Source organism: Ictidomys tridecemlineatus, chromosome 4 (genome assembly GCF_052094955.1).
Source record: "Ictidomys tridecemlineatus isolate mIctTri1 chromosome 4, mIctTri1.hap1, whole genome shotgun sequence".
NCBI lineage: Eukaryota > Metazoa > Chordata > Mammalia > Rodentia > Sciuridae > Ictidomys > Ictidomys tridecemlineatus.
This window is the reverse complement of record NC_135480.1, coordinates 156,987,930-157,015,653: the sequence shown is the minus strand read 5'-3', so window position 1 is coordinate 157,015,653 and position 27,724 is coordinate 156,987,930. Positions and strand designations below refer to the sequence as shown.

The following is a 27,724-nucleotide window of genomic DNA, read 5'->3' as shown; positions in this document are numbered from 1 at the left end:
TTTTTCTGTTATTGATAAAGTCATTATTTTGTGTTTTTTTTCCTGCTAAAAAAAAATTACATTCTAAATGTGAAAGTCTTTGTTTGTTTTTAATTTTCTACTGAATCTTAATGGTACATGAGAGTCACCTCAGCATTAAATTTAAGAGGCAGCTCCTGCCTTTCCTATTTTGTTGGCACATGGGTTTCTCTGGAGAGCCCCTCAGTAATTATGTGAGACAAAAAAAAAAATATACAAAAGATTTCTTCTATACTTACCTCCATTGTGTTGTATGTGTCTAGGGTTGGGGCCTCAGAAATAATTAGGCTACTAGGAAGTTGTCCCTTGCTCTTTAGAAGTAATCATGCTTTTTACGTGTGTCTTCCTTAGAGAAAGCTATTATAGGGTAACAAATATGGAGTACAAGTATCATTGGCAGAGGCGACTAAACTTCAAGGAATATTTTTCTTTCTTGTGAGAAAATATATTTATTTTGTGGATAGCTGGACTTTTATCACATGGTGCTACAAAAACACTTGAAATTTTAGTTTATTGTAATCCATTCCAAACCCGTCAACTTACAAATGTCTGCCTTTTATGAGTATTGATCTAAATTTTGCATTGTCATAATCTCAATAAAAAATTCAATCTCCAACAAAGAATACCACATTTTTTCAGTAAAATTTCCTAGTACCCTTGTGAATGAACTTACCATTTTGTAAATAAGAAACGTTGTCCTATACAGTATGTCAGGGGGGGAAAGGCTTCATAGTTAATTTCTATGATGAATAATGATTAATAATATATTTTTAAGTTGCTTTATTAAAGTTTTTTGAAAAATAGGTGAATTGTGATCAAAGATAACTTTTATAAGTGTATCATTATGAATTAATCTATGATACTGCCTCAGTCAGAAAATTAAAATTACCATCATTTTAGCTCAGGCATCATGTATGGTAAGTAACTCTTCTTTATGTGCATTCTGTAAAAAGTGGTTACAGGAGGGTTCCCTTCAAAGTCCATGAGATTCTAAGCCATATTTGTCCTTCAAGCTTTGATTGTACTCTCAGCCATAAAGGTATCCTGGTGTCCTCCACCCTATTGTGCTTCTTGTTTATTGGTATCTAGCAGTGCTGGGTGTTGTCTTCCTCATCATACAGTTATTGGTGGAGAGGCCTTCAGTCTCTCCTGACTTAAATTCTTGAGAATATTCATATTCTCCACAGCATGTAGCATAGTGATATTGCAGATTCCCAAGAAGCATGTATAGAATTTGTTCTCTTTTATTACTGAAATTCTGCCATATTTCAAAATAGGAAGCAAAAATATTTCCTTGTTCTTCCTATCCTCACTATGGGCGGGGGGAAAGGTCAGGATATCTAAGTATCATATTGTTTAAATGACTAGATCCTGCATGAAATCATGAACGTTCCACTCTCTTTGTGCTTTAAGGATTACAAACCTGAAGTGGGGTGTGGGAAAATGGGTCAGGAAAATTTGAGGTGTGAGGATTAGGGAAAGATGAAAGACCCAGAATTAAAATACACACTGTCTGCTGCCAGAAGCATCCTACTCAATTGTTGACTGAAATAAATAAAGAAGATATTACTGCTATAATAAAAGTTAAAACACCAAATACATGCAGTATACATAGATATTTGTGCTATTCCTAAAACAGTTAGAAACCTGAGAATTGTAGAAAGGATGAGGTCCAGGAGGTTACAATAACAGATTGGTATCTGAAGGTGAAGGTTCTAGATTTGATTTTACAACTGAACTTTTCTGACTTCTAAAGACTATGCATTCTTTGGTTGCTTTTTTTCCCCCAACTTTTAAACTTTTGAGTAATATATTCATTTAAAATCATATGTTCTTTTTGTTCATGGAAATGAAAATTGCTTTAAAATCTTCAAAAAATATGAGGGAGATTAATAGATTTGATGTTTCTTTTTATGTTCCTATTGAACGAGCAATTTCTTTTTAGGACTCATTATATATAAATGTTATGGAAAATCTGCAATACGGGTATCTTAAAATGACAATTTTAGTAGTTAGTCAGAAGAAACTAGTGGACAGATTCTATTGCACACACAGCTGACTTTTTGGACTTGTTCCTGTTAGGTGTGTGAGGGTCAGACGACAGAGCTGGATTCTTCTGTCATCAGTGCTGCCGACCTGGACATTCCCAAGGACCTCTTATTGTTCAGCATCATTCAGAAACCACGTCATGGTCTCCTCATCAATAGGATGCTCAGCAAAGACTCTCCTCAGAATAAGCAGCCAGCCAACCCTGACCAGAAGCAGGAACTTGTTCACAGCTTTTCCTTGGAACTTTTCAAGACTGGTATATCATGTCCCACTTCCATTCATTTGTTGCTATTGATTTAATAATTTAATTTGGACTTACATGTGGACTCTAAAAATCTATCTCACAGAAGTGGAGAGTAGAATGATGGTTTCCAGAGGCTGGAGGATGGGAGGAATGGGGGAGATGCAAGTCAAAGAGTACAAAATTTCATTTAGACAGAAGAAATACGTTTAAGATATCTATTGTACATCATTGGTGACTATGGTTGCTAAAATATATTGTGTACTTGAAAATTGTTAAAGAATAGATCTTAAGTGTTCTCAACACACACACACACACACACAGACAAATTATAAAGTAATACATGTTAATTATTTTGATTTAACCATATCACAATGTGTGTATATGTATATAATATATATCAAGTATATCACATAGATCAAAAGTCATGTTGTATATTATAATTACATATAATTTTTATTTATCAGTTTAACAAATTAAAAAGTAATTTAAGGGGCTGGGGTTGTAGCTCAGTTGTAGAGAGCTTGCCTAGCACGTGTGAGGCACTGGGTTTGATCCTCAGCACCACATAAAAATACATAAAATAAATAAAGAAAATAATTGTTTCCATCTACAATTTATATATATACATTATAATGTATATATTTTATAGATATATGGAACAAATATTTTTAGAATGTAATTTAACAGAGCAAAGATGATTATAAATCATAGAAATGGAGGGTGAAGAAATAGCATTCACTTTATTTTTTATTCCCTCCAGCATTACTTCTGGGCTCTAGAATATTGATAGGCATGAAGTCCTGGCTAGAAATAATAGCTTATTGGAAAGGCAATATTTTCTTTCACTTTTAGGGTGCCATTAAAAATAATATTTGCAATTTTTGGTATTTTAATGTAAACTTTTATGTCATAATAAAAAATCCCCTTTTAAAATTAATGAGATCATGGAACTAAATTTTAAGAGCTTTGTCTGCCAAAATTTCCATAGTTGAAACAAATATAGAACCACATATAATAAGGACTCATTAGTCTCTGAGGAGATAATTTGCTCTTTAGGGAAATGACACATCGAAATAGCAGCCTGAATTATTTTTTAATTACTTTTCTCCTTTAAAAAACACTGATCTTATCCCATTTCCCACTTATAAAAATACTTTTAAAAAATGTGACCAAATGGTTCAGTTTCAGAATTACTGCCTACTCTCATTCTCCTTCCTTCCTACCTGTTTTCTTTTCCCAGTCTGCAGGGTCCTTCTCCTTTTGGGCTAGCCCAGGACATGCCTTCAGAATGCAGCTTCCTGTCAGTTTCCCCTGGGTTGCCTACCCGTTTCCTCTCCATGTTGTCTTTTTTTTTTTTTTTAAATTGTATTTTAAAAAGATTGTTCTGATTAGTTATATATGACACTAGAATGCATTTTGACACATTATACACAAATGGAGCACAATTCTCCTTCCTCTGGCTGGACATGGGGCAGAGTCACACTGGTAGTGTAATTATACATGTGTATAGGGTGATAATGTTCATCTCATTCCACTGTCCTTCCCATCCCGCACTCTGTCCCCTCACTCTTCTTTACCCAATCCAAAGTTCCTTCATTCCACCCCTGCCATTATGGTTCAGCATGTGCTTATCAGAGAAAATATTCAGCCTTTGGGTTTTCTGAGTTGGGCTTATTTCACTTAGCATGATATTCTCCACCTCCATCCATTTACCTGCAACTGCCATAATTTTATTTTTCTTAGGGGCGGAGTAATATTTTATTGTATATATATATATAGATATATCACATATATATATCATATTGTATATATATATGTGATATATATATATATATATATATATATATATATATATATATATATATATATCACATTTTCTTTATCCATTCAGCTCTAGGTTGGTTCCATAGTTTAGCCATTGTGAGTTGAGTTGCTATAAACATTGATGTGGCAGTGTCACTGTAGCATACTGATTTTAAGTCCTTTGGGTATATACTGATGAGTGAGATAGATAGGTCAAGTGGTGGTCCATTCCAAGTTTTCTGAGCAATCTCCATTTTGCTTTACAGAGTGGTTGCACCAATTCGTAAGACTTGGCTATTCTGGGTCTCTTGTATTTCCATGTGAATATTAGGCAGGTTTAAAAAATATAGTTAAATATGGTTTTTAATATTTAAGCTTTTATCTTGGGGACTGGCTCAAGATAGGGCTATATCTCTCTAATTTTTCCCAAGTAATTAAGTTTTTATTTCATTTAAACTCTCTGACACCTTTGTTTTTATATGGTTTACTTAATAATACATCTTTTTGTCATTGATTTAGAATAAGACTCCTGTCAAATTCTAAATTATTTAAAATAAAGAATTTATAATGGGATATGAAAGTACTTTTTAATTTTCTAAGACAAGTTTTATTTCACCCTAGTGTACTGATTAGTATACCTTTTCCCCCCATGCAGGGGAAACTAGCCAGGACCTTGTCTTGCTAGCCAACTGCTCAGTGAGCTACATCACTGGTCCCCACCATGAAATCTTGCTAGTACCAGTTCCTCAGATTTAAAACAGATTACCTGTGATGTGTGTTGGGATGGTTCAATCCAGTGAGCTTTACTTACTTTTTCTCCTTTTCTAGGAATGAGGTTGACCTATGTGCATGATGACTCTGAGAGCTTTGCTGATGACTTTACAATCCAATTGTCAGATGGGAAACACAAGATACTTAAAACCATTTCAGTAGAGATCACTCCGGTTAATGATGAGAAACCAATGCTAAGCAAGTAAGCCACCTAAGAGAGTCCCTTCCTGATTTTTATGAAGCTCTGTGAAGTCTGTGATCCTGGGTGAAGAACAAGTGTGTGTCCCCTAAGGAAGCCAGTATTCCATCATTTGGTCCGTCTTACTTGCTCCACCCACACAGGCACCTGGAACACTTAATGTAAATGCCAGTGAATGAAACCTCCTCTTAACAAGTTCTTTAATTATTTGATTTTTTCTAAAATTTCCAAGTAGGTATAAAAAAATAAGAATGACTGAGCATACCGCATAGAAGGGATATGCTAGTAAATATTTAGACCTATGCCCACATGCACCAAAGTTCAATCAATATGTGTATTCTACTCAAGAGTGGTAATGTTAACTGTAAACAGTCCTCACAATGGACTTGCTCAAACTTTTAAATAAGAGTGACAGAGGAAAATAATCAATCATACTCCTTTCATCATCTTGGTTCTTTGTGATCTACCATATTTCTACCAAGTTCCACATGTATCAACACCCCTTTTGGTAATAGAAGGCCACATCCTTGCTGCTAAACTTCCTGAGATAGTTATAGCTACAAAATTACTACACCTCTTTGATTGCTTCAGAATCCCTTTTTTTTCTTTTAAAATACATTTTTATTTTTAGTTGACATAATAATTGTACACTTTTATGGGATTCAGTATGATGTTTTAGTACAGGTATACAAGGTGCAATGACTGGGTCTGGGTAATTGGGATTTCTATTACCTCAGATGTTTATAATTTTTGCAAATTCCTCCTTTCTCTTATCTTTCTCTTTCATTCTGTCTTGTGGAGAGGAAGCGATGTTCCCCCTTTATCTCCCATATGTCCTTGAATAGATCACCTTTTGCCTCCTTCTAGTATAACCTCCATAATTTTTCCCCTCCTGCATCTTCAATTTCTCCCTTTTCCTTCCTTCTATCAATAAGACACAGGGATATGGTTAGTAGTTAAGAGAGCAAATGCTGGAGTCAGATTGACTCAGTAATTCTGTACTTTGGTGTGGTAGTGTGACCTTGAGTACACTACTTCATTGTATCTGCTAACCTCTCTGTGAATGGGGATAGTGTTTGTATCCTCTTCATAGGCTATTGCAAGGATTAAATGAACAACAACAACAACAACAACAACAAACATTTAAAAGCGCTTAAAAGAATGGCTAAAACATTGTGCAGAATCTTTTTTGGGGGGGAGGGGGGAACCAGGAATTGAATCCAGGGATGCCTAACTACCAAGTCACATCCCCAGCCCTTTTAAAAATATTTTATTAGAGTTGGGGTCTCTCTGAGTTGCTTAGGGCCTCACTAAGTTGCTGGGGCTGGGTTTGAACTATCCTTCTGCCTCAGCCTTCTGAGTGGCTGGGATTACAGGCATGCACCATTGTGCCCAGCTCATGCACAATCTAAAGTGTTCCTTGTCGTCACTATTGTAAGTAACTGTCTTCATTCTGAGGACTCAGACAACCCAGTCCCACACTCATTTTACTGCCAAACTTTTTGCGAGAGCAGCTTGTTCTGGTTTCTTCCATTTCTGCCAATGTCTGTAACCAACCTTTACCACTCTATTAAAGCTGTTCCCTTAGCAGTTACCCTTGGCTTTCCCACCAAATCCCGTGACTCTTGTCACCTCACTGGACCCTGGTAGAGCCTATGATATCATTTGTTTGATGGTCCTCTTAGGTGCTGGGTCAATATTCTAGTTGCTTGAGTCACAGCCCCTCAGCCTACTTGTGATTCTCTTGATGGTTGTGGGGGAATGTACCCTGCTCAGTATTAGCACCCCACCTCAGATGCCCACAGTGCCGTGCTCCACTTTTCAAATTTGGGTCTTTCTCTGAGCTGCAGTGGCTCATTTAGCCCACATTCAGGCACAGCAGAGAGCACTGTAGGGACAGCCCTTAGCCTCAGGACTAACAAATGAGATAAATGTGCCAGTTTCCTGTCCTCCAGAAGCACAATCTTAGTGACATCCTCCATGGCTCCTCAAGAGATCCCCAGCAACTGGAGTGTATAACACATGCCTATCACCCCAGCTATTTGGGAGACGGAGGCAAGAGGATCTCTTAAGCCTAGATATTAGGGCTGCCTGACAACACAGCAAGATCCTGTCTCTTGAAAAGGGAAAAAGAAAAAAAAAGTATTCCTAGTAGGTTTGAGCCCAGCTGCCCACTCAGGAAATATACCCTTTGTTGTCTTTTCCTTTCTCACTCCCTGCTTCTCTCCTCCTTCCTGAGATTGCCTCTCAAACAAATTGCTTGCACCACAGTCTTTGTCCAGGGTCCCTTTTAGAGACACCTCTTTTCTTTTCGATATTTATTACTGACACTTTTCTTCTCACCAAATTTCCGCCTTCATCATTCTGGCTTCCTGTTTAGATTCTTCTATCTCTTTTGATAAAAAGCACCACTAATCTCCCTAAGCCCCCAACCAACAGATGCAACAGATCCCTTTGCCTTCTAGAATAATGGGACTAATATACTCTCTGGTAAAAAGATAGACCAAAGTCTCCTCTTACTGCCAAGGGGGATATCAATCCTGGTGGACAAGAAACCTCCCCTAGTCAGGTTGAAACTGAAGTGTCCTGACCTTGGTTTCACGGCAGAGGACCGGAAGGCTGTTTGTTGGTGCCGGTTGTTGATGCCCAAAGTCCTTGCTCTGAATCCCAAGTAATTCACATGTCTCAATATTTCTCAGAAACAAGCCCGCTAGGGTGGACAGAGTAGGCATGTGTAATGTCCATGGTTGAGAGCTGGAAGCACTGGTGGGAGGAGGTCTCTTCCCTTGGATGAGAGGATGAGACTGGGGAAAGTGGCCATATTGGCTGTAGAAGCAGCAGCACCAGAGAGACCCTGCAAAAACCACAGCAGCAGCGTCCAGGTTAAAAGCACCAGCTGTTCTCACCCAAGCCTGCTTGCTGTGCCAGCCTGCAGCTCAAGATGCCAGCAGCTACCTGGTGGCCCAAGCACTGGGCAGAGATGAGGCATGATAAAGAGAACACAGGCTACCAGAACATAACCACAGAGACAAAGAGTATTTTAGAGGCCCCCAAATTACCTAAATACTACCAAACTCAGAATGGCATATCACAAAGGGTACTGGAACACTGTGTATAAGTCACTTAATCTCTTTCAGTAAGCTTCTGTCTATAAAATTACAGTGATAGTACCTGGCCCATTACTTATGGAGCTATTGCAGTGAGTGTTAAATGAAATATTAGAAATAATCATTTTATGAACTGAATTTTTTTTTGTACCAGGAATTTAACTCAGAGGCATTCAACCATTGAGCCACATCCCCAGCCCTACTTTGTATTTTATTTAGAAACAGGATCTCACTGAGTTGCTTAGCACTTCGCTTTCGCTGAGGCTGGCTTTGAACTCTTGATTCTCCTGCCTCTTAGCCTCCCAATCTTCTGGGATTACAGGTGTGCACCACCATACCTGGCTGAACTGAATTTTTCTTATAAAATTGTAAGTTCTACACATGTTAGCAGTTAGAAGTGTTTTAATTTTGTGCTACTCTATTCATTGCTGCTGCCTCATTTCTTTTTAGACTTTTGCACGTAAAGTGAAATGAGAGCTGTTTTCATGTCTGCACTTCATTCTCGGCACTTTGGATATTGAAAATCCTTCCTCAGGTGCTGAAGGGTGGGAACTGTGAGAGTCAATATAAGTATTCCCTGTTAAAGAAACACCTTCCGTTTTCATATCAACTTAGGCATTTCCCTTTTTGCAGGAAGGCTGAAATCGAAATGAATATGGGGGATACCCGTATTATTTCTAGCGCTGTTCTTTCCGCTGTAGACAAAGACTCACCCAGGGAGAAGATTTACTATTTATTTGAAAGGCTTCCCCAACATGGACAACTTCAGCTTAAGGTTAGTGGTTTTAAGGCTTATTTTTTTTTGAAATTAATAAAGCAGTTCTAAATTTGCTCAACACACACATTTGTGCAATGGAATTTATTCTTAGTCATATTTTTTATCCAGAGATGAATTTTCCTAAACCAGGGTGAACTCATGTCCTTCTAAATTTTCTTAGTCAATTAAAAGGTAAATTCAACCAATATTAAGGTTCTTTATTGCTCCCTTCCCCAGAGCTTTTCCCTAAATGCTGAGGGAGGAAGTTACCAGGTAAAGGAAGTTGTCTAGTTCTGAAGAATCTAGCTTCTTTTGAGATATCTTCATTCCCACCAGATTTTTTTTTCTTATGGCCCAAGTAACTTTTCTCTTTACCATCTACCATGTCAAGTGCAAAACTCCTTCAAATCTACCAGCAAGACCTCTCTCTCTCCCAGCTAAGATGCAGATCATTTTCAGAAAGATGAAAAAATTGATTTTTTTTTCATGACAGTTAGGCCTAGGAAAATATGAAGAGAGTATCTCTAGCTCCTTCTGCTCTAGTCCCCTAACAAATGAAGCCTCTGTCCCCTGACACTATAGTTCAGAGACCTGAGAGTGCAGCCCAGGGATCAAGGCCCCCTCCATGTGGGACTCCAAACCTTACCTTAGTGTTATCACCTTCTGCCTTTTCAATGAGTCTCAGCAAAGGGAGCCTTCACGTTTCTTTCTCAAACTTCATCCTCCTCTCCAAGCAGTGACAATCCTGTCTCTTCTCTAGGGAGACAGTTCACTGTTCATTTACCAAATTGTTCTGTGTTTTATCTGAGATGAAGGAGGGTTATCTGGAGGGTTAGCTGGAGGGTTGGTGCCCTTACTCTGCAATCCCACTTTCCCTCGCCACCCCAGAGACCTCACGCAAAGGTTCCAGTGAGTAACATCTTGCACCAAAAACCCTGGGCAGAAACTTCATGTGGAAGCCATCCCACCCCAGATTGTGACAGCTGCCATACCTGAATCCAGTAAACTGCACGATGCAGTAATTCACATCACTGATTTGTATCAGGAAACTATAAGCATGGAAACGTTAGGGGATCCTAATAGTGGATTCTATTGCTAACTCTTCCAACTGCTTGTGATCTGATAGTACCTCCTTGTTTCACTTTCGTCCTAGAATGGGCCAGATTTCAGTCTATTCAGACCATGTGAATGATTCTTAAGGATTAGTCCCTTGAAAAGGTCTGTCCAGTAATCCGCCAAAATGTTTATTGAATAGTGGAGTCAGACCAGCAACGACCATTAGCAATGTCTGGTGTGATGGTTCGACTGATTTCTTAACACAGTCCTCTGAAGCAGCGAGGATGCTTTCTGTGTGGAACAGCTTGGTTGTCTTAGAGTGTGGGCACCATAGAGAATCAGAGTGAAGAGCAATTGCTGATTTAAATTGAGGTGCAGCTGGGTCCTTATTTCATTTTGAAGAGTAATGAAGCAGAAATGCAGCGAAAGCTCACACATTTGGGTGGCTTGGGAACTGAACTGTTTTGGATATGTGAAAATCCAGATGGGTTCGGATTCCCAGTAGGGCTCCCCACCATTCTCTTGCACCTCCTTCAGGCTTTCCAAGGCTGGGGACCAGGACTCCAGGCCTCCTGGACTGTCTCAAGAGATCAAGTTTTCTTGTTGGCTTTCTTTAGTTTTTCTCATTTGGAGTCCAGTTCTTATTTTCTCCCTCTTTTTGGCTTTTAGATGATTCTGTCAGATCAAATTCCCATTTGAGAGTGTAAGAGAAGAGTTTGGTAAAGGCAAGAGAGAGCAAAAGATTTGGTATTCTGTATTTATTTTCCTGGACAAGGTTACAATGAGGAAAAGTTATAAATATAACTGTAGACTGTCTAGTTTAAAACCAGAAAAAGAATCTGCTTGGAAAAAAAAGTGTATTTGCAAATAGATCTTATTATGGAAATGAACACTGAGCTTAACTACTACAATATAATTAACTTTCACCCATGAGCCCTGGGGCTGAACGTATGTTGCAAGCATCAGATGGGCAAGAGTATTAAAGAGGAAGAAACCTCATCAAGTAGAATGACAGAGAGACAAGTGGCAAGATTATAAGGAGAGAGCAGGACAGAGCTTCTCTTCTAGAAGCCTGGAATTGGTGGAATAATGTATTGAAAGGACATAAAAGGCGAATGATTCATGTTTCTTAGTTACTTAAATCAGACAGAAAAAGTGCAATATAGTTCATACTGTAAAATTCTAAAATGACATTTTCTTCAGTTATATCAAATTACTTTTTTATGAGCTATTCTGCCATGTGTATATCTTAAAACAGTAACAGGATTATTAATAAGATTCAGGTTTATTATTTCACTTTCTAATACTCTCTCTCTCTGTTGTAAACCAAGCCTCCAGCATAAGAACCTCTTTAAATTGAAAATGCCACAATTTCTGTACCGAGCTCTACAGAATAGATGTTGGCTGGTTTTTAGAAGATTCTGATAAAAATAGTACATGTGATATTTGCAGATTATATTTTTTGCTGATTTAGGATATAAATTTAGGGAGTGACAGGGGTCTGGATCATTTTCTTCAGGCTTCAGTAAAACTAGAAAATGGACTGGAGAATAAAATGCATTCATTCTATTTTTGTCTTATCAGAGAAGCCTAGTAATGAACCACTTTGCAAAAATAGGTTTGATTAGTTGTACAATGATAGGAACTAAAAAAGGGAACTCCAAAAGAAACACATCTAATTTCTAAAGAACACATTCCAGCAGCTCGATTACCCACCTGCTCTCATTAATTGGAATATTTAATCAGCTATGATTGCTGATGATAAATACCTTGAAAGAATCAATGCTATTAAATTGTCACATGACTATGTCGAAAATCCTTTGGTTCAAACTAGTTTTTTTTTAGCCACGATCTTGATTTATTGTAACATATTTCTTAGAAAATAGAAAAACAAAGTAACATGGAAAAATATATTTTGAAATTTCTCTGAAAATTATTCTGAAATATTATTTCTATTGGAGGATTTCAGAGGATATATATAAAATATTCACTAATTCAACTGGGGGAAAAAAACATGGGCAGCTGTCTAATTCTGGTACCTTTCAGATAGGGAGAGACTGGGTTTCTCTCTCCCCGGGCATGAAATGCACCCAGGAAGAAGTGGATCTGAATTTGCTGAGATACACGCACACCGGGGCAATGGATTCCCAGAATCGAGATAGCTTCACCTTTTACCTCTGGGATGGTGACAACAGATCACCTGCATTTGACTGTCACATCATCATCAAGGATATGGGAAAAGGTAAAAGGATGTTTAACAGTGTTTATTGGGATTAGTTTTTATAAATGGAAAGGAGCTGCAACAGGTACTCAACATTTGTTCCTTCTCCCTGTCTCCCTCATTACCTCTCTTCCTTCTATCCTTCATTCCTGAAATTCCATCATTCATGATTCAATGCTATAACTCCACACCTGCTTCTCCTGGATCTATGAAGTTCAGAGGAGCAGCCAATCCTATTTCTATTAGAAATCCAGCCTTGCTCATGATACAACTCCACAGGCTGATTTAATAGTCAGGACTTTTTGCTTTAACTAAAATCTTACCAAATTGATGTGCTAACTCTAGTTTTATCTTCTGGAAACACAGTATCATTTGAAAATAGAGTTACAAAGAAAAATATGTCCAATGCAATAACATGAAAGGAAGTAAAGCAAATGTGTTTTTAAATTAAAGAAATAACAAAAAGAAACTTTGAAATTGAAAAAGATCGAGGTTGTCACTCTTTTCACTTTGAAAGTGCTAGGGTACACTCCTCAGCAATAAAGGATACAGTTGAATTCATTAAGCAGAGCAAGGGAAAAAATATACCATCTCCATGTTTAATTTTATTTTTCCTTTTTTGTTTTTTGTTTTCTCATGAGATTGAATATCTTCAAGATCTTATTGACCATTTGTGTTTTTCAATGCAGAAATGACCTGGTATTTACTTCACATATTTTTTCCTTTTGGATATTCACCTTAAAGTATTCATACAGAACTCCCTATATATTAGAGAGAGGAACAAAGCAATATGGTGTTTAAGAGTTTGTGCTCTCATTTCAAATGGCTTGAGTACAAATTGGATCTCCACCTTTTTACTAATTGTGTAGACACGAGCAGGTTAGTTAGCATTTCTATACTTTAGTTTCCTTATTTATGATCTGGGAACATGACATTACTGTATCTCACAGGATGGTTATGAACATGTAAGAGCCCTTAGTCCTGTGCCTGATACAAAGAACAAATTCTGTAGATACGATTGTTTTTAATAGATCTCAGGTGAATATCATTGGCCCACACATGATCCATTTCTGCAGTATCTAATCATCACACAGTTATGCGTTTTCTTTAAAATTGAGGTAAAATATGCATATCTTAAAATGTACAATCTTAGCTGTTTTGAGTGTACAGTTCAGTAGTATTAATTATATGCATATTGTTGTGTAACTAATCTCCAGGATGTTTTCATCTTGCTAAATGAAGACTCCATACTCAATATAATTCCCTATTTTCCTTTCCCCTGGTCCCTGGCAACCACCATTTGTTTCTAAGAATTTGACTCCAGGCTAGGTGCTTAATATAAGTGATATCATCTGATATTTGTCTTTTGGTGACTGGCTAGTTTCACTTAGCATAATGCTCTCAGGTTCATCTGTGCTGTAGCATATGGCAGAATCCACCTTCTTTTTATGGCTAAATAATATTCCATTATATACCTGCATTACATTTTGTTTCTCCATTCATCCATGGAGGGGACTCAGGTAGTTCCCACCTTCTGGAAATTGTGAATAATCCTGCTATGGACATGAGTGTATAAACAAATATTTTAAAAATATACAACAAACATGTGTGCAACTACCACACAATAGGGCCTGAAATATGGCAATAACAGACATCTGTTCCCATCTTCCAGGACAACCATTATCCTGAATTCGGTGTTGTCTTCTAATTTTTCCTTATAGTTTTCTTGACTTATTCATGCAACTAGAAAATGTTTACAGGGTACATCTGTGTTGCCATGTGTAGCTGTAGTTCATTCATTTTTCTACCGCATGAGTCAGTTGTGTGAATAGACCACACTTGTTTTATATGTCCACTTTTTTGTTTGTTTGTTTGTTTTATATGTTCATTTTTGAAGAGGCATTTGGGTTGTCTCCAGTTTTTTTAATACAAATAGAGCTCATTGACCATTTTGGTACATGTCTCCTGAGGTACAAGAGTTTCTCTCCAGTACACCCCTGGAGTACAATGGCAGGGCCAAGGTATATGTGAATGGCCAATTATACAAAATAGTTCAAATTGTGTGTCAATTTACACTCCCTTCATTGTTGTACATAAGATTATTTTGACCTACATCCTCTTTAATACTTAATATAATCAGACTTCTACATCTTTGCTCATCAGAGAGTTATAAGATGGCAATTGATTGTGATCTTTTTTTAAATTTTATTTTAATATTTATTTTTTAGTTTTCGGCAGACACAACAGCTTTGTTTGTATGTGGTGCTGAGGATCGAACCTGGTTCACATGCGTGCCAGGCGAGTGCGCTACCGCTTGAGCCACATCCCCAGCCCCATGTGATCTTGTTTGTATTTCCACAATTACTAATGAGATCAGTCATCTTTTTATATCCTTATTGGCCACACATATTTCCTCTTCATGTGAAATGCCTGATCATTTCTTTTGCATTTTATTTATGATAGTTACATAAGCCAGATGTAGTGGTGCATGCCTGTAAACCAGTGGCACGGGAGGATCACAAGTTCAAAGCCAGCCTCCACCACTTAGTGAGGCCTTAAGCAACTTAATGAGACTCTGTCTCAAAATAAACATAAAAGGGCTAGGAAGTGGCTCAGTGGTCAAGCACCCCAGGGTTCAATCCCTGGTACCAAAAAAAAAAAAAAAATACATAAACCTTCCTATATTGTGTTTAATTCAATTTTGACATCAGGCCTTTGCCTTTTACCTTTTCTTGGAACATTCTGTGTTTTTAAATAGGATTCTTGACCACAGTCTCTTCTGCCCTGCAGGTGATATTGTCCTTCTTGCAAAACCACTTGTGGTATCTAAAGGCGACAGAGGGTTCTTGACGACCGCCACTCTTCTGGCTGTGGATGGAACAGACAGGCCTGAGGAACTGCTGTATGCCATTACCTCTCCGCCGCGGTATGGCCAGGTGGAATATGTCCGCTATCCCGGGGTCCCCATTACAAGCTTCAGCCAATTGGACATAGCGGGGCAGACAGTCTGCTACATACATAAGAGTGGGGCACCTGTGCCCAGTGACAGCTTCAGGTGAGACCTATGAAAAGTTCTCTGAACCCTTTCTTTGGATTAATGCTTAGAAAGAGAAAAGGAGTATATTAATGAGTTTTCTTATAGTAACATTTTATTCTTTATGTCTTATGATGTCCTTTTATATATCTTAAATGTGTACCATAAAATTTATTTTAAAAAAAGAAGAAGAAAGCAGAATTGAGTGCTTTTCCAGTGTCCTCTTTTCCTGCCTTGCTATATGAAAGGTAAAGGCTCATAAAATGAGCCTTAAAATGACCTCAAAAAGACAAGAAATCAGGGCCTGTTGCTGAAGAATAAATGCAATAAGCAGATACAAATGCAAGCTCTTCTGTGAGTAGGGGCATGAACAGTTGAGGGTCCTAGCTAAGGATACACATAGAAAAGTAATTTCCCTCCTTTTTAAAGTATGTTTTCTGTCTGAGGAAAAGGCATTTATTAGCATAATAAGTTTGGCATAAGTAGACACTGACTTCTGACACAACATGTTCCCATAACTGTGTCATAAATCATGTTGTCACAAAGTAGATCATGTTTCCCCACAGAAACAATGTTATAATTGGAGAACTGTGCACCTGTTCAAGGATTCAGCATCAAATAAATCATTGGGATGAATAACAATCTGGTGAAAAGGCAAAGATACAACATTAATGAAAATGCATATTCATTTAAAACGTGGAAATTTGTTTCAAGTCACATGAAACAGGAGAAACTCAAGAAGATCTATCATCCAGCAGCTCTCAAAACTGGCCAAACTTGAGGTTCTTGACAAAGTGCAGACCCCAAGCAGGGGTGAGGGTTGGAAAGTTGTTATAGCCTTTTGGGGAACCATGGCACATAATCTACCCTGAATTTTACTGATTAAGAAGGAGAATCCAAGAGCCTAGATTTGTCTGCATACACATGGGGCTTCTGGCTTCCAGTACAATTTTCACCATGTCCAATACAACCTTCTAAAGAACATTATAAAATGATATAAATGTGGCAAATTCCTATACTATTTAGTGTGTTCCCATAAAATATTAAGCACTATGGGCATGCCCATGTTTAAATATCACTCCTCTCTGGCATCTACTCTTCCACATTTAATAGATCATGGTGATAAGTACTGTCTAGATGTCAGTAAAGATGACTTCATCTTTTGAGTATTTAAAGTGATTTTTGAAAGATGATCTGGATAGTCCAACAGTTAAACTAACAAAAAATCCAGGGAAGCCGAACAAATATCTTCTTTCATCTCTTGACAAGTGTCCTTTAACAAGCAGACAATCATTTAGTTCAACACTCTCTTAACCGAGTCATGTATGTATACAGGTATAAATGACCTTATACCTGTAAAGTATGTAAAACAGTATCTGGCACATAGGGAGAACTAAATAGGTAATAGCTGCTGTCATTAGTGCTCTTATTGTGGTTGTCATTTTTATTTTATTCTTTCCTTGACCCCCTTCCTCTTTTTACAATATCAAACATGGTCCTTAAGGAGGCAGGGAGTTACAGAGAGGAATAGTGCTTATTCTTTTCCTCCTGTTTGCTGATGTAGTCAGGTGATTCTTGGCTTAACACATGAATATCAGATCCAGGGCTTTTTATTTTACACCTGTTTCTGGACTTCTTGCTTCACTCCACTCCTGCTCCCCCCAGTCAAGGCCCATAGGAGAATTTGCTGAAGGTACTTCTCTAGTACCCTGCTAGAGAAGCCAATGAATGAATGTGCACAGATGTTGAGAAATAAAGGCTAGGTCCTAATCTAATGGTGAGGCTAGAAGATAAAATTTCTTTGTGTAAGGATGGGTGATATTACAGAAATTTTCCTCATTTGCAGCCATAGAAATTCATATTAGATAGCATTTTATAAATAATTTATCCTAGGAATTTCAACATTTCAAAATCCTCAGAATTACCAAGAAGAATTACGAAATACAAATTCTTGGGTCTCATCCCATAGAGGCAGCTTTGATAATCTCTGTTCAGTCCCAGGTTCTGAATTTGTAGTGGCCCTGCAGGCACTTCTGACGGTCAGGACTAGCAGTCATTGAGTGGTCTAGTCCTTTGATCTGAGTATATTCCAAGGAGCCTTGAGAATTTCCAGAAGCCCTGGCAGGCCCTCCCAGAGACAGAAGATGAGGAGGTGGGCCCTTCCTTTAATTTGTTTTGTTTGTTTTTTGATTCTTTGTTTTCTAGTTTGTATTATACATTTGGCTTCTGGGTAAGATTTTCTTTAGCAAAAAGGCTGAGGTTCTATTTCCTAAAGCCCATGCTTTGTATCCCAGGGATATAGAGATACTGTAGGCTGGTACAGGCCCAGGTACTGATTACAGAACAGGGAATCAAGAGTGAGGAACTATTCCTTGTCAGTTCTCTCTACCTTTCTGATGTTTAAGGGAGAAGTCTCAGATTGGTGCTATGTCATTACCATCCCTTCACATTTAGTTTTTCCTTTTTAACAGTGTGCAGGCCTCAGACTCTGAACCATTGGAAAATAATTTCTAGCTGGAATTAAAAATATTGTTTTCTTATATTAATTTTTGCAGTATTTATGGAATCAAGTTTTTAGAACATAAAACTTACAGTTTTTAGTAGTTAAAAGAGTTCCTTGTAAGTAAATTACTTTATGTAAACAAAATAAATCAGTATAGAACAAAATATTAAATAACAAGAGTATAGTTAGTACAGGCATGTTGACAAAAATTATGATAGTGGTCTTGAAATGACTTAAGATCAGGAAACAGGGATACAGGGAGAAACAAACCAATCTCTTGGTTTACTTGTAAGAAGCCAGCATTGCTTGAGCACCTACAGCATGCAAGGCAGCCTTTTTTCTGTACCTTATTTCCCTTATGCCTTGCACCCCCACCTTGGGAGAGACTCAGTTGTTACCATTGTATGCATGAGAAAACCAAAGTACCAAGAGACAAAGGAAGCCACCTAAATCGACATCACTGAGTATCAAAACTAAGTTTGGGGATAAGGGTTCATTTCCCTTGGAGAGTTCTTTCCATTCTACCTTGTTGTACCCAAAATTCATGGAGACTCTGAGTTTGTGCAAAGGAACCTCCTCAATGTGTCCTTCTGGGTTTTGGCCAGCAGTTTTACATATTTATAAGGGAAGAGCCTAGCATCTGCCCAAGACCCGCTTTTTAATCTTGTCATTTCACTAACCCAATCATGGACTGCTGTGTTGTTTGTCAAGTGGCGCTAAACCAAAGCCGAAAGCCTGTTTTAATGAAAGTGTGATCGTGGTGCTTTTTAAAAATTAAATATATGCAACCAATCTAATCACCTAAATTTATGTTGCTTGCTGTTAAATTTGGCAAGGAATTTGGCTGGGTAGAAGAGATAAATTCTGTGGCAGAGGATTTTCTCCCCCTTCCTTTTGAATGTAAGATATGGCAGCATTAATTAAACAGGGGAGTTTAATGGTCAGATTTTACCTTCTGCAAAAATATTTTGTGAATCATAAATTTCCCCTGCATTGTTTGGTGCTGCTGGCCTGGAAGAGAGATTTGGCAGCATGTTCTAGGACAGATGACACCAAGTGATTAGCAAGCTGACTTCAGCTGCTGGCAGCCGGGTACTAAAAGAACATGCTAATGTCCTCCATTTTGACATGCCGGCTGGACTTTTTTTTTTTTTTTTCCTGAGGAGCTGGCACTATTTATGATTCCATTTTTATCTTTTAAATGCCATGACAGATGGCAGATTCTTCAGCCAACTCTAATGCCAGGAAATGCAGAAAGCTTGAAAGCACCGTGGCAATGGTGAAATCAGACCAGGCAGACACCCCAGACAAATCTGAGAGTCATTCCCCAAATTTCATGAGAATGGTGGTCATCTTGGCTGCGTGTCCCTCTGTTGGTGGCGGTGGGGGTGGGGGGTAGGGTTTTCAATAAGGGTTTTAAACAAAACAGACCCACAGAAGGAGCTGCCACCTTCTTATTACCAGTGTCCTCACCTCAGAGTGGGTACCAACACAGCTTTAAATCTTGAGAATATATTTACCAGATTTTTACTGGATGGGGGGGGGTGCAGCTTTCAGAAGATCCTCGTGTTGACGGCTGCAGACAGCAGCAGTACTGACCTTGTTTCACTTGCTCTGCTAGCTTCATTTTGACTGGGAAGCCAACCATAACCATTCACTCTGTCTCTCTCTCTCTCTCTCTGATAATGTCTCTCTGCCTGGGAGTAGTTTGCATTGTTACTCATGAAAGTGGAATGATGTATTTGATCCAGTCATGTTTAGAAATTGCATCCTTTTCACCCCTGGCTTATTAGCTTTAGGTCAGTGCCGACAGCTGCCTTGGCGTCCCAGCTGGGAGCACCGGCCTCAGTAAACATCTTTCTTACCCTTCCAGGGTCCCTGGCCTGTTTGCCCTCATTCCCATCTGTCTGATGGCAGGCTGCCTATTTCCAATGTGGTCACATCCCAGTCACCAGGAAGAGACGAGTTTGAGGTGGACAGCCAGGGTCGTAAGACAACTTCAGTGCCCTCATAGAAATCACACACACACGTGAAGTAAATGCAGTGGTGCGGTCACAGAGCTTTGAGGACCCCATCCCGAAAGGACATTTTCAGAACCAAGTCTCCAGAGAGGGAAGTCAGAGTCAGATCTTAAAAATGGCCACCTTGGATGGAGCCCTGGTGCTCACCTGAGCTCACATTGAATCTCCCTGTCTGTCTTTCCACCCTTTACCCTTTCTTCTCCTTCCTTCTCTGCTGACTTTTGACACACTTTTAATGGGGGCATAAAGTCTTTAACCCCATAGTTTATGCGAATACTAAAAAATGCAAGTCCTTTGGCACCACTGGTGCTAGACCTTATCAGTGGCTGGTTTAAAACTCTCTACAAGGATACGTTAGACATAGGGATCTGGTAGGGAATAGAGAGCCACTTTATTTGTGGAAAAGGAGGTGTGCACCACTGGTGCTAGACCTTATCAGTGGCTGGTTTAAAACTCTCTACAAGGATACGTTAGACATAGGGATCTGGTAGGGAATAGAGAGCCACTTTATTTGTGGAAAAGGAGGTGTAAAACACATTTCAGGAGGAGGAAAATGGAAAAGAAGAATTTGGAGGCACTGAGGAGATGCCTAGCCATCTTCTTATCTTGGGTCAGATGAAGAGATGTAGGGGGAAAGGAGAATATGAAAAAAGTAATAGGAAAAAAACAGAATCGAGGCAGCACTCCATGAAAGGCTGTGAAAAAGAGCATCATTTTTAATCCCTAAACATGCATATCTTTGGTATTGTCAGGGTGATTCAAGTAAGAAGTTTCAAGAACACACAGATGTTTTCTAGGTGCACTTTTTGTTTTTGTAAACAATTAATTTTATAAATACCTCTTACTCTAGTAACAAAATTGAACAATTTGCTTAGGATATGTTAATCAAAGCTTTAGCTTTACAAAAGGAAATCTGATTGATTTGTTTTAAGGAAACTAATTTGGCTCAGTCTAAAATTCTGAGGGTATTAAATAGCTTTATTCAAACTGTACAAAAATGATGCTATAAATAAAAAAGGAAAAGAAGATCACATTCCTTTTTCTATGTATCACATGTTTTCCTTGTCAGCAGTCTTAGTAACTAGATAATTTAAAAGCTCAAAGACTTTAGCCTAGTCTTCAAAGCAAAATCTGTACTCAGCCAGCCTCCTCTCTCTTTACTTTTTATCTAATTGTTCTTCTCCTGGACTCCTGTACAGGCAGGCAGGGTGACTTGCTGTGCTCTCCTGGTTTGATTTCGGGTTCCATCATGGTCAAAAGTAAAGCAACAGGGCGAGGTTGTGGCTCAGTAGTAGAGCACTTGGCTCGCATGTGTGAGGCACTGGGTTTGATTCTCAGCATGGCATATAAATTAATAAATAAAAATAGAGGTTCAACAGATAAAAATAAAAGTCCAATATATATATTAAAGCAACAAACCTCGAACTCTGAAGGATGAGACATAATTGCAAAGAATGATTTGTTAGTCATATTTGCCAGGTTAGTAAAACAAATATAACCCATGCCTTCTCTAGTTAAAAAAAAAAAAAAAACTGCTAAAGACAGTTTTATTTAATTTAATGTTATATTATAGTACAATATTTTAAAAGATTTTTACATGAGTAAACATAAGAGGGTATCCTTCCTTCATGAATATTTCTAACTCTTGTACATGGAGGAAAAACTAATAAGATGTATGTGTTATGGGGCTGGGGATGTGGCTCAAGCGGTAGCGCGCTCGCCTGCCATGCGTGCGGCCCGGGTTCAATCCTCAGCACCACATACCAACAAAGATGTTGTGTCCGCCGAGAACTAAAAAATAAAGATTAAAAATTCTCTCTCTCTCTCTCTCCTCTCACTCTCTCTTTAAAAAAAAAATGTATGTGTTAGTCAGCTTGTCATTTCTATGAACAAAATACTTGACAGGAACAACTTGAAGGAGGAAAGGTTTATTCTAGGATCAGTCCATGGTCTGCTCTGGTCCTGAGGTGAGGCATGACATCATGGCAGGACAGGGCCAGAGGAAAGCTGCCCAGTTCAGGATAGCTGGAGAGAGAGAGAGAGAGAGAGAGAGAGAGAGAGAGAGAGAGAGAGAGAGAGAGAGAGAGAGAGAGAGAGACCCTTCCTCAGCACATCTCCAGTGACCTACTTCCTCCAATAAGGTCTCACCTTCCAGTAACCCATTAATCCACTGATGATGTCAGAGCCCCCAAGCCCAACCTCTGAGCATGTAAGACTTTGGGAGACATTTTAGATCCAAACCATAACAACATAGAGCTCTGTGATTAATTCTAAATACATTTCTTTGGTCTATGGTACATTTGTCAATCTCATCTGATAGTACTGATTTCCTAACTTTTTGGAGTTTTAATATTGTGGTTTGTTTGTATAATTTTATAGTAAACTCAATTTTCTTTGAAATTTAAATACTACATTGAAATGTTATAAAGATCATTTAAATTAGTATGATCACGAGGCTGATTGCAGTGGGTAGGGTATGTTTTAGTGATCAAAATACATAAAAGCACATTACGGTATCACAAGACCAAGATTACAAGAGGATTGACTTACCTTGAATGTGTATCCTTTCAGCTTTCTCTTTATAATTTTGCATTTGTGCTCAGGTGCCACAACTCTTTCTTGGTAGATTGCTAAACCAGTACTTATTAGAAACTCTATGAGACCAAAGGGTGTTGATCAAAACGTCTGAGTTCAAGTCCCAGTCCATCTCCTACCTTCCTCATGATTTCCCACAAAATTTTTGAATCTTTCTTTTAATCAGGGAAAAAAATCCTTGTCTACTCTGACTCCTACACATTCTTTTTCTGATTTCTACACATTGTAAAAAGAGCATTCAAACCATAAGAAACAAGCACCTGTTATATTATTGTTGAGTTGAATGGTACTTGGTGATCATCTGACTCATTCCATGAAATTTATGGAAGAGGGAAAATGAGAACCAGAAAGGGGAGATGAGTTAGGTAAGAGTACATGGCTGATTAATGTGGTCTTCTTTTAGGAGATTTACCAAGAAAACACAAATAGAATGAGTTAAGCAAATTCCGTCTATTTAGCTCTTCATTATATTGGTTCCCCAACTCTCAGTCTTAAAAATTTAGGTTATTAACATTTCCAAGAAAAAGTACAATTGCAAAATTTTAGTTACATAAAGTGAGTATACCCTTAAAACTCCTATAATGGGTCTGGTTGTTATGTGTATAATTGCTGTTTGGGACAAGGAATAACACTAAGTAGTGACAAGCGTACCTCTTCCATCCCAAGAATCCATCACCAAAGTTTCTGAGAAAATACACTTGGTTGTAGAATGGTCAATTAATGTGCTACCCAGTGACTGGTTTAATGATAAAAAGGCATCTTCTGAAAGATCTGTCCTTGATTTTTCTAATGAGTCACAGTACGACATATCTTTTAGTAAAGGTGTGTATTATTATCGTTTCATTCCAGTAGATGGTGACACAAGAATCCATGCTGAAGGCTGCCTTGCCTCTCTTTGCCAGATTCATCGTCAGCAATGGACTGTGGACCAAGCACGGGGTGTTTGAGATCACACTGGAGACTGTAGACAGAGCCTTGCCTGTGGTCACCAGGAACAAGGGGATGAGGCTGGCTGAGGGGGCCATGGGCCTGCTTTCTCCTGACCTCCTCCAGCTGACTGACCCTGACACTCCTGCCGAAAACCTCACCTTCCTCCTGGTCCAGCTCCCACAGCACGGCCGGCTCTACCTGCGGGGAACTGTACTGCTTCGACACAACTTCACCCAGTGGGATGTGGACAGCGGGAATGTGGCCTATCAGCACTCTGGAGGCAGCTCCCAGATTGACCACTTCACTTTCATGGCCACAGATAGGACAAACCAAGGCTTTGTTGTGGATGGGAGGGTGCGAGAAGAGCCTGTTCCATTCACCATTCAGGTAAGTATGGCGATTGTGCCGTCCCAGGCAGGGATATGAGGAAAGTAGCTTCAACCTTTATTTCCTTATTTCCTTCCCATTTCCAGTCAGATATGGATTGTGCATCTACAGCATGCCAGGCACATTCATGTGACTGAAACAATGCGGTCCCTGTATATGGCCTAGGGACTGACCTTAGGAGTGGGCAGTAGTATAGAAAGGAACAAAAACATGAGCCTCAGAGTCAGACAAACTTAGGTTTGAATTCCTGCTTTGTCACTTATTTGCTGTGTGACTTTAAAAGATTTTTAGTTCTGCTGGATCTACCTTTCCTTCCTTGAAAAACATGCCTTCGGCACTGTGATAAGAATTAAATAAGATTCAGGGTCCAAGGCACTAGCATGTTGCCTGAAACATATTTGATATTCAGTTATAAGACATGAATAACTATGCTATTATTATGATGCTTATTGGTCCATATCATCTACTGGCATTTTACAGTTTTCCTCTGTGTGTGTGTGTGTGTGTGTGTGTGTGTGTGTGCTTGCACAGGCACACATGTGCAAATGTGTTGTGAGGATCAAAATCAGTGCCTGATGTGCGCTAAGCATGCCCTCTACTTCTGAGCTATATCCCCAGCCTTCTCTTTTCAACTAAACATACGAAAACTTACAAGACAGAATTGCTATTACCTATACAACAATAATGAAGATAATAATAGCAGCAGCTACAATTATTGTTAACTGAAGATCAGACCCACTTCACGTGAATCTCATTTGGTTCTCATAAAAGTCCTATGAAGTATGCTTTGTTATCTACATTTTAGAGATGAAGGAACTGAGGTTCAGAAGTTCAATAATTTGATCCAATATATACAAAGACCTCAAGTCTTTCTGATCCCCAATTCTGTGTTCTTTCTCTGGCACTACACCTCCACTTTTGTTGACTTTTACAATGATTCCTGAAGGGTACAATGTGTTTTTTCTTATTTTAATCAAAGCACATCAAGTATGTTCTGGCTCTGCAACCCTGGAATCTACCCTCCTTGGGTGGAGTTCACCCATTTCTACACACTTCCACCAATGGCAAAATATATATAATTTTGCCTCTTTGTTCAGAGTACTCTCTGACTAGTAAAATGATCATTTTTTCCTTGCTCTTTAGTCTCTATGTTAGTTAGAATTTTCCATAAAAACACAGAACAGACTGTGTGTGTGTATGTGTGTAAATGATACACAGTATGCACATATCTATACCTTTATCTATGGGTGTAGAGATAATATAGATACATGTAGAAAGTCTGAGAGAGACACAGAGAGAGGTTGATCTCCTTTAAAGAACTGGTTCATGCTACTGCAGAACCTGGCATATCCACGATACCTAGAGCAGGCTGGCTGATAAAAATTCTAGCAGGAGATGATGTCGCAGCCTTGAGTCCAAGGGTGCTCTTGGACAAGTTCCTTCCTCTTTGCGGGAACTTGATCTTTTCTTGTAAGGCCTGGAATGGATTGGATGAGGCCCACTCACACTACAGAGAGCAATCTGCTTTACTCAAAAGTCTACTGATTAAAACATTAATTGCCTCTAAAGCAGAGCCTAGCAGTGTTGACACATACAATTAACCTTCACAGTCTCTATCTAAGGCAGGGAGTCCTGGTAACATTGAGTAGGTACTGGATTGTCTTTGGCATGAGGGAGGTCTGGGAAACGTAAGGAGATGATGATGTGCTGGGAAAGAAGAGAAGGTTTTGATGGCACTGATACAATATGTGAGAAGTAAGTTGTACTTTTAAAAACCATTGCTTTCGTTTATTTTTAAATTAATGTCTTAATTGTTATTAGTCCCTTCCCACTCTTTGGGTCATTAGTATCTTTTTCTTGACTTCTCACTTTTCACTCCAGTTTGAGAAGTGTCACCTGCAACAGTGAATAATTTTATGGTCTGTTTGGCTGCAGATTTATAAGAGTTATAAATTCTGTGTGCAGACATAAGAGTTCCTTCCTATAGTTCAGAGCAGAGATGGAAAAGGGGGGGTAGAGATTGGAGAATGTACCAGAACTTAAATCAGGTCTTTCCCAACACCAGCAACTTGTTTTAAGGACCTTGCTATAATAGAGTTATCTCTTGGAAGTTGTGGAATTTACTGATAGAAAAATGTTGGATATATGTTGTAAGGCTTATTTTCCATCAAAAGAACAAGGTTTTCCTTTAAAAAACAGTATTATTATGTGTAAAAGCCTCATAAGAAGAGCCTCATACTTTGTTCCCAAATGCCTATGAAGCTCCTGCTCTCTCCGAGTAGTGGTAATGCGGTTAGGAAGTGACAGGCCCTTTCAGCAGTGTAGGAGAGATGGCACCCTTGTCTACTGACTAAGAGTTCTTTCTGCTGAGACAATATGACCTCAACTGCCACTGAGTGATGAATTAGTCCAAATAAATCTACTAAGCATGAGTGAACAACTTTTATAGTGGTACCTGGGTAATGGAGGGCACGAATACATGCAAACCACAGATGGACTTGACTGATACCAGCAGGCATAACCTAACATTCATCATGTCCATCAACCAATATTGATGCAACCTGTAGTCCTCTTATAGAGGGGGACAGGGTTTGGGGTGAAGGAGAAAGGAGCCTGCCTGTATTCTATGGTTCTGGCATAGGTGGGATGTTTTGCATAAATCCAACACAAGTTATCATGGGATGTAGCCTGTTTTAAAAGTCTTGCCCTCCAGCATTTAAAAATGCTTCTGGTATACTGATCCAGAAGACCTGCTTTTGAAGAAGCCAGAAGTTTAATAAGACGAGGGTATATTTGAGCCTGAGAATGCCCAGAGACACAACAGGAGACCATGTAACTAAAGTTCAGATATTATTATTTTTAAACAAAACACTACAATAAGCATTGATTACATTTTTAACACTTGCTTTTAAAGAAAATGTGACATCAAAAAAATTAAAACAACCATCCTACATTCAGCTCTTGATTGTCTTCGAGGATTTCTTACATGGCACTCTGTCCATGAGCCATCTCTCTTACTGGCCATCATGGGGGTGGGAGCTTCTCTCAAAAAACTGAAAAATAACTTATTATTACTTATTCATCTTATCATAATATAGAAGAATATGTAGGATGTTACCATTGACATGAATTCTTTGGTTCACTAGGGTGAACTAAGGTTTATGGTAGTCTCATTTGGGGGTAAAAAAAAAATCGGGAATTGTGAGATGAGGAGTGGGTTGAATGATGGCAGTACTCTTGTACCCATTTTCTAGTACGGATGTTGAATTTGTGTTAATTTATCCAAACCTGTTCATCCCTAACAACCACGGTCGTTTGCAAGATGGACTGAGCTCCATGCCACCACACCTGGACGAAGTCCTTTGTAGAGTTAGAACACATGCTCCTGTTCCCACTCATGATGGATCGCCCTTCCACGTCCTCACAAAACCAAGCTACTTTGTGTCACGTGGTCCTCATTCTCAATGAAACAAGTATGAAAAAAAATCATTTCACAATTTTCTTATTGTTTTAGTCAGCTGTTTTGCTGCTGTGACTAAAAGACCTAACCAGAACCATTGTAGAGGAGGAAAAGTTTATTTGGGGGCTCATGGTTTCAGAGGTCTTAGTCTATAAACAGCTGGTTGCATTCCTTGGGGCTCAAGGTGAGGCGGAAGAGTGTGGTGGAGGAAAATGGCTCACACGATGAACAGGCAGCAGAGAGAGAGACTCCATTCCAGATAAAAAAATATGTACCCAAAAGGCACACCTCCAATGGCTCACCTCCTCCATCTGCACCCTTCCCACCACCAGTCACCACTTGGTTAATCCCTTCAGGGGATTAATTCACTGATTGGGTTAAGGCTCTCATAACCCAATTATTGCTCCTCTAAACCTTTTTACGTCGTCCCACACATGAACTTTTGGGGAACACCTCACATCCAAACCGTAACAGTTCTATGGAATTTCTATTTTTATTCAACATTTTCACCATTTGAACAAAAGCATGTTAAAAAAAATCTATGTATTCTTGAACCTTTATAACTGTTT

General features: G+C 38.7%; 1 protein-coding gene across 6 annotated transcripts in view; it reads left to right on the top strand.

The window, feature by feature from the left end:
* Frem1 (FRAS1 related extracellular matrix 1) overlaps positions 1-27,724 on the top strand; it is a 161,746-nt gene that overhangs the window by 97,039 nt on the left and 36,983 nt on the right. For 2 of the 6 annotated variants that reach the window (XM_078047648.1, XM_078047647.1), the window contains exons 20-25: positions 2,101-2,323; positions 4,943-5,087; positions 8,825-8,966; positions 12,051-12,246; positions 15,016-15,280; positions 23,281-23,695. In XM_078047648.1, the coding sequence (XP_077903774.1) occupies positions 2,101-2,323; positions 4,943-5,087; positions 8,825-8,966; positions 12,051-12,246; positions 15,016-15,280; positions 23,281-23,695 (1,386 nt within the window). Of the gene's footprint in view, positions 1-2,100; positions 2,324-4,942; positions 5,088-8,824; positions 8,967-12,050; positions 12,247-15,015; positions 15,281-23,227; positions 23,696-27,724 lie in introns of those variants that run through there. The other 4 variants (XM_040285828.2, XM_040285827.2, XM_078047649.1 and 1 more) reach the window with 4 other exon arrangements.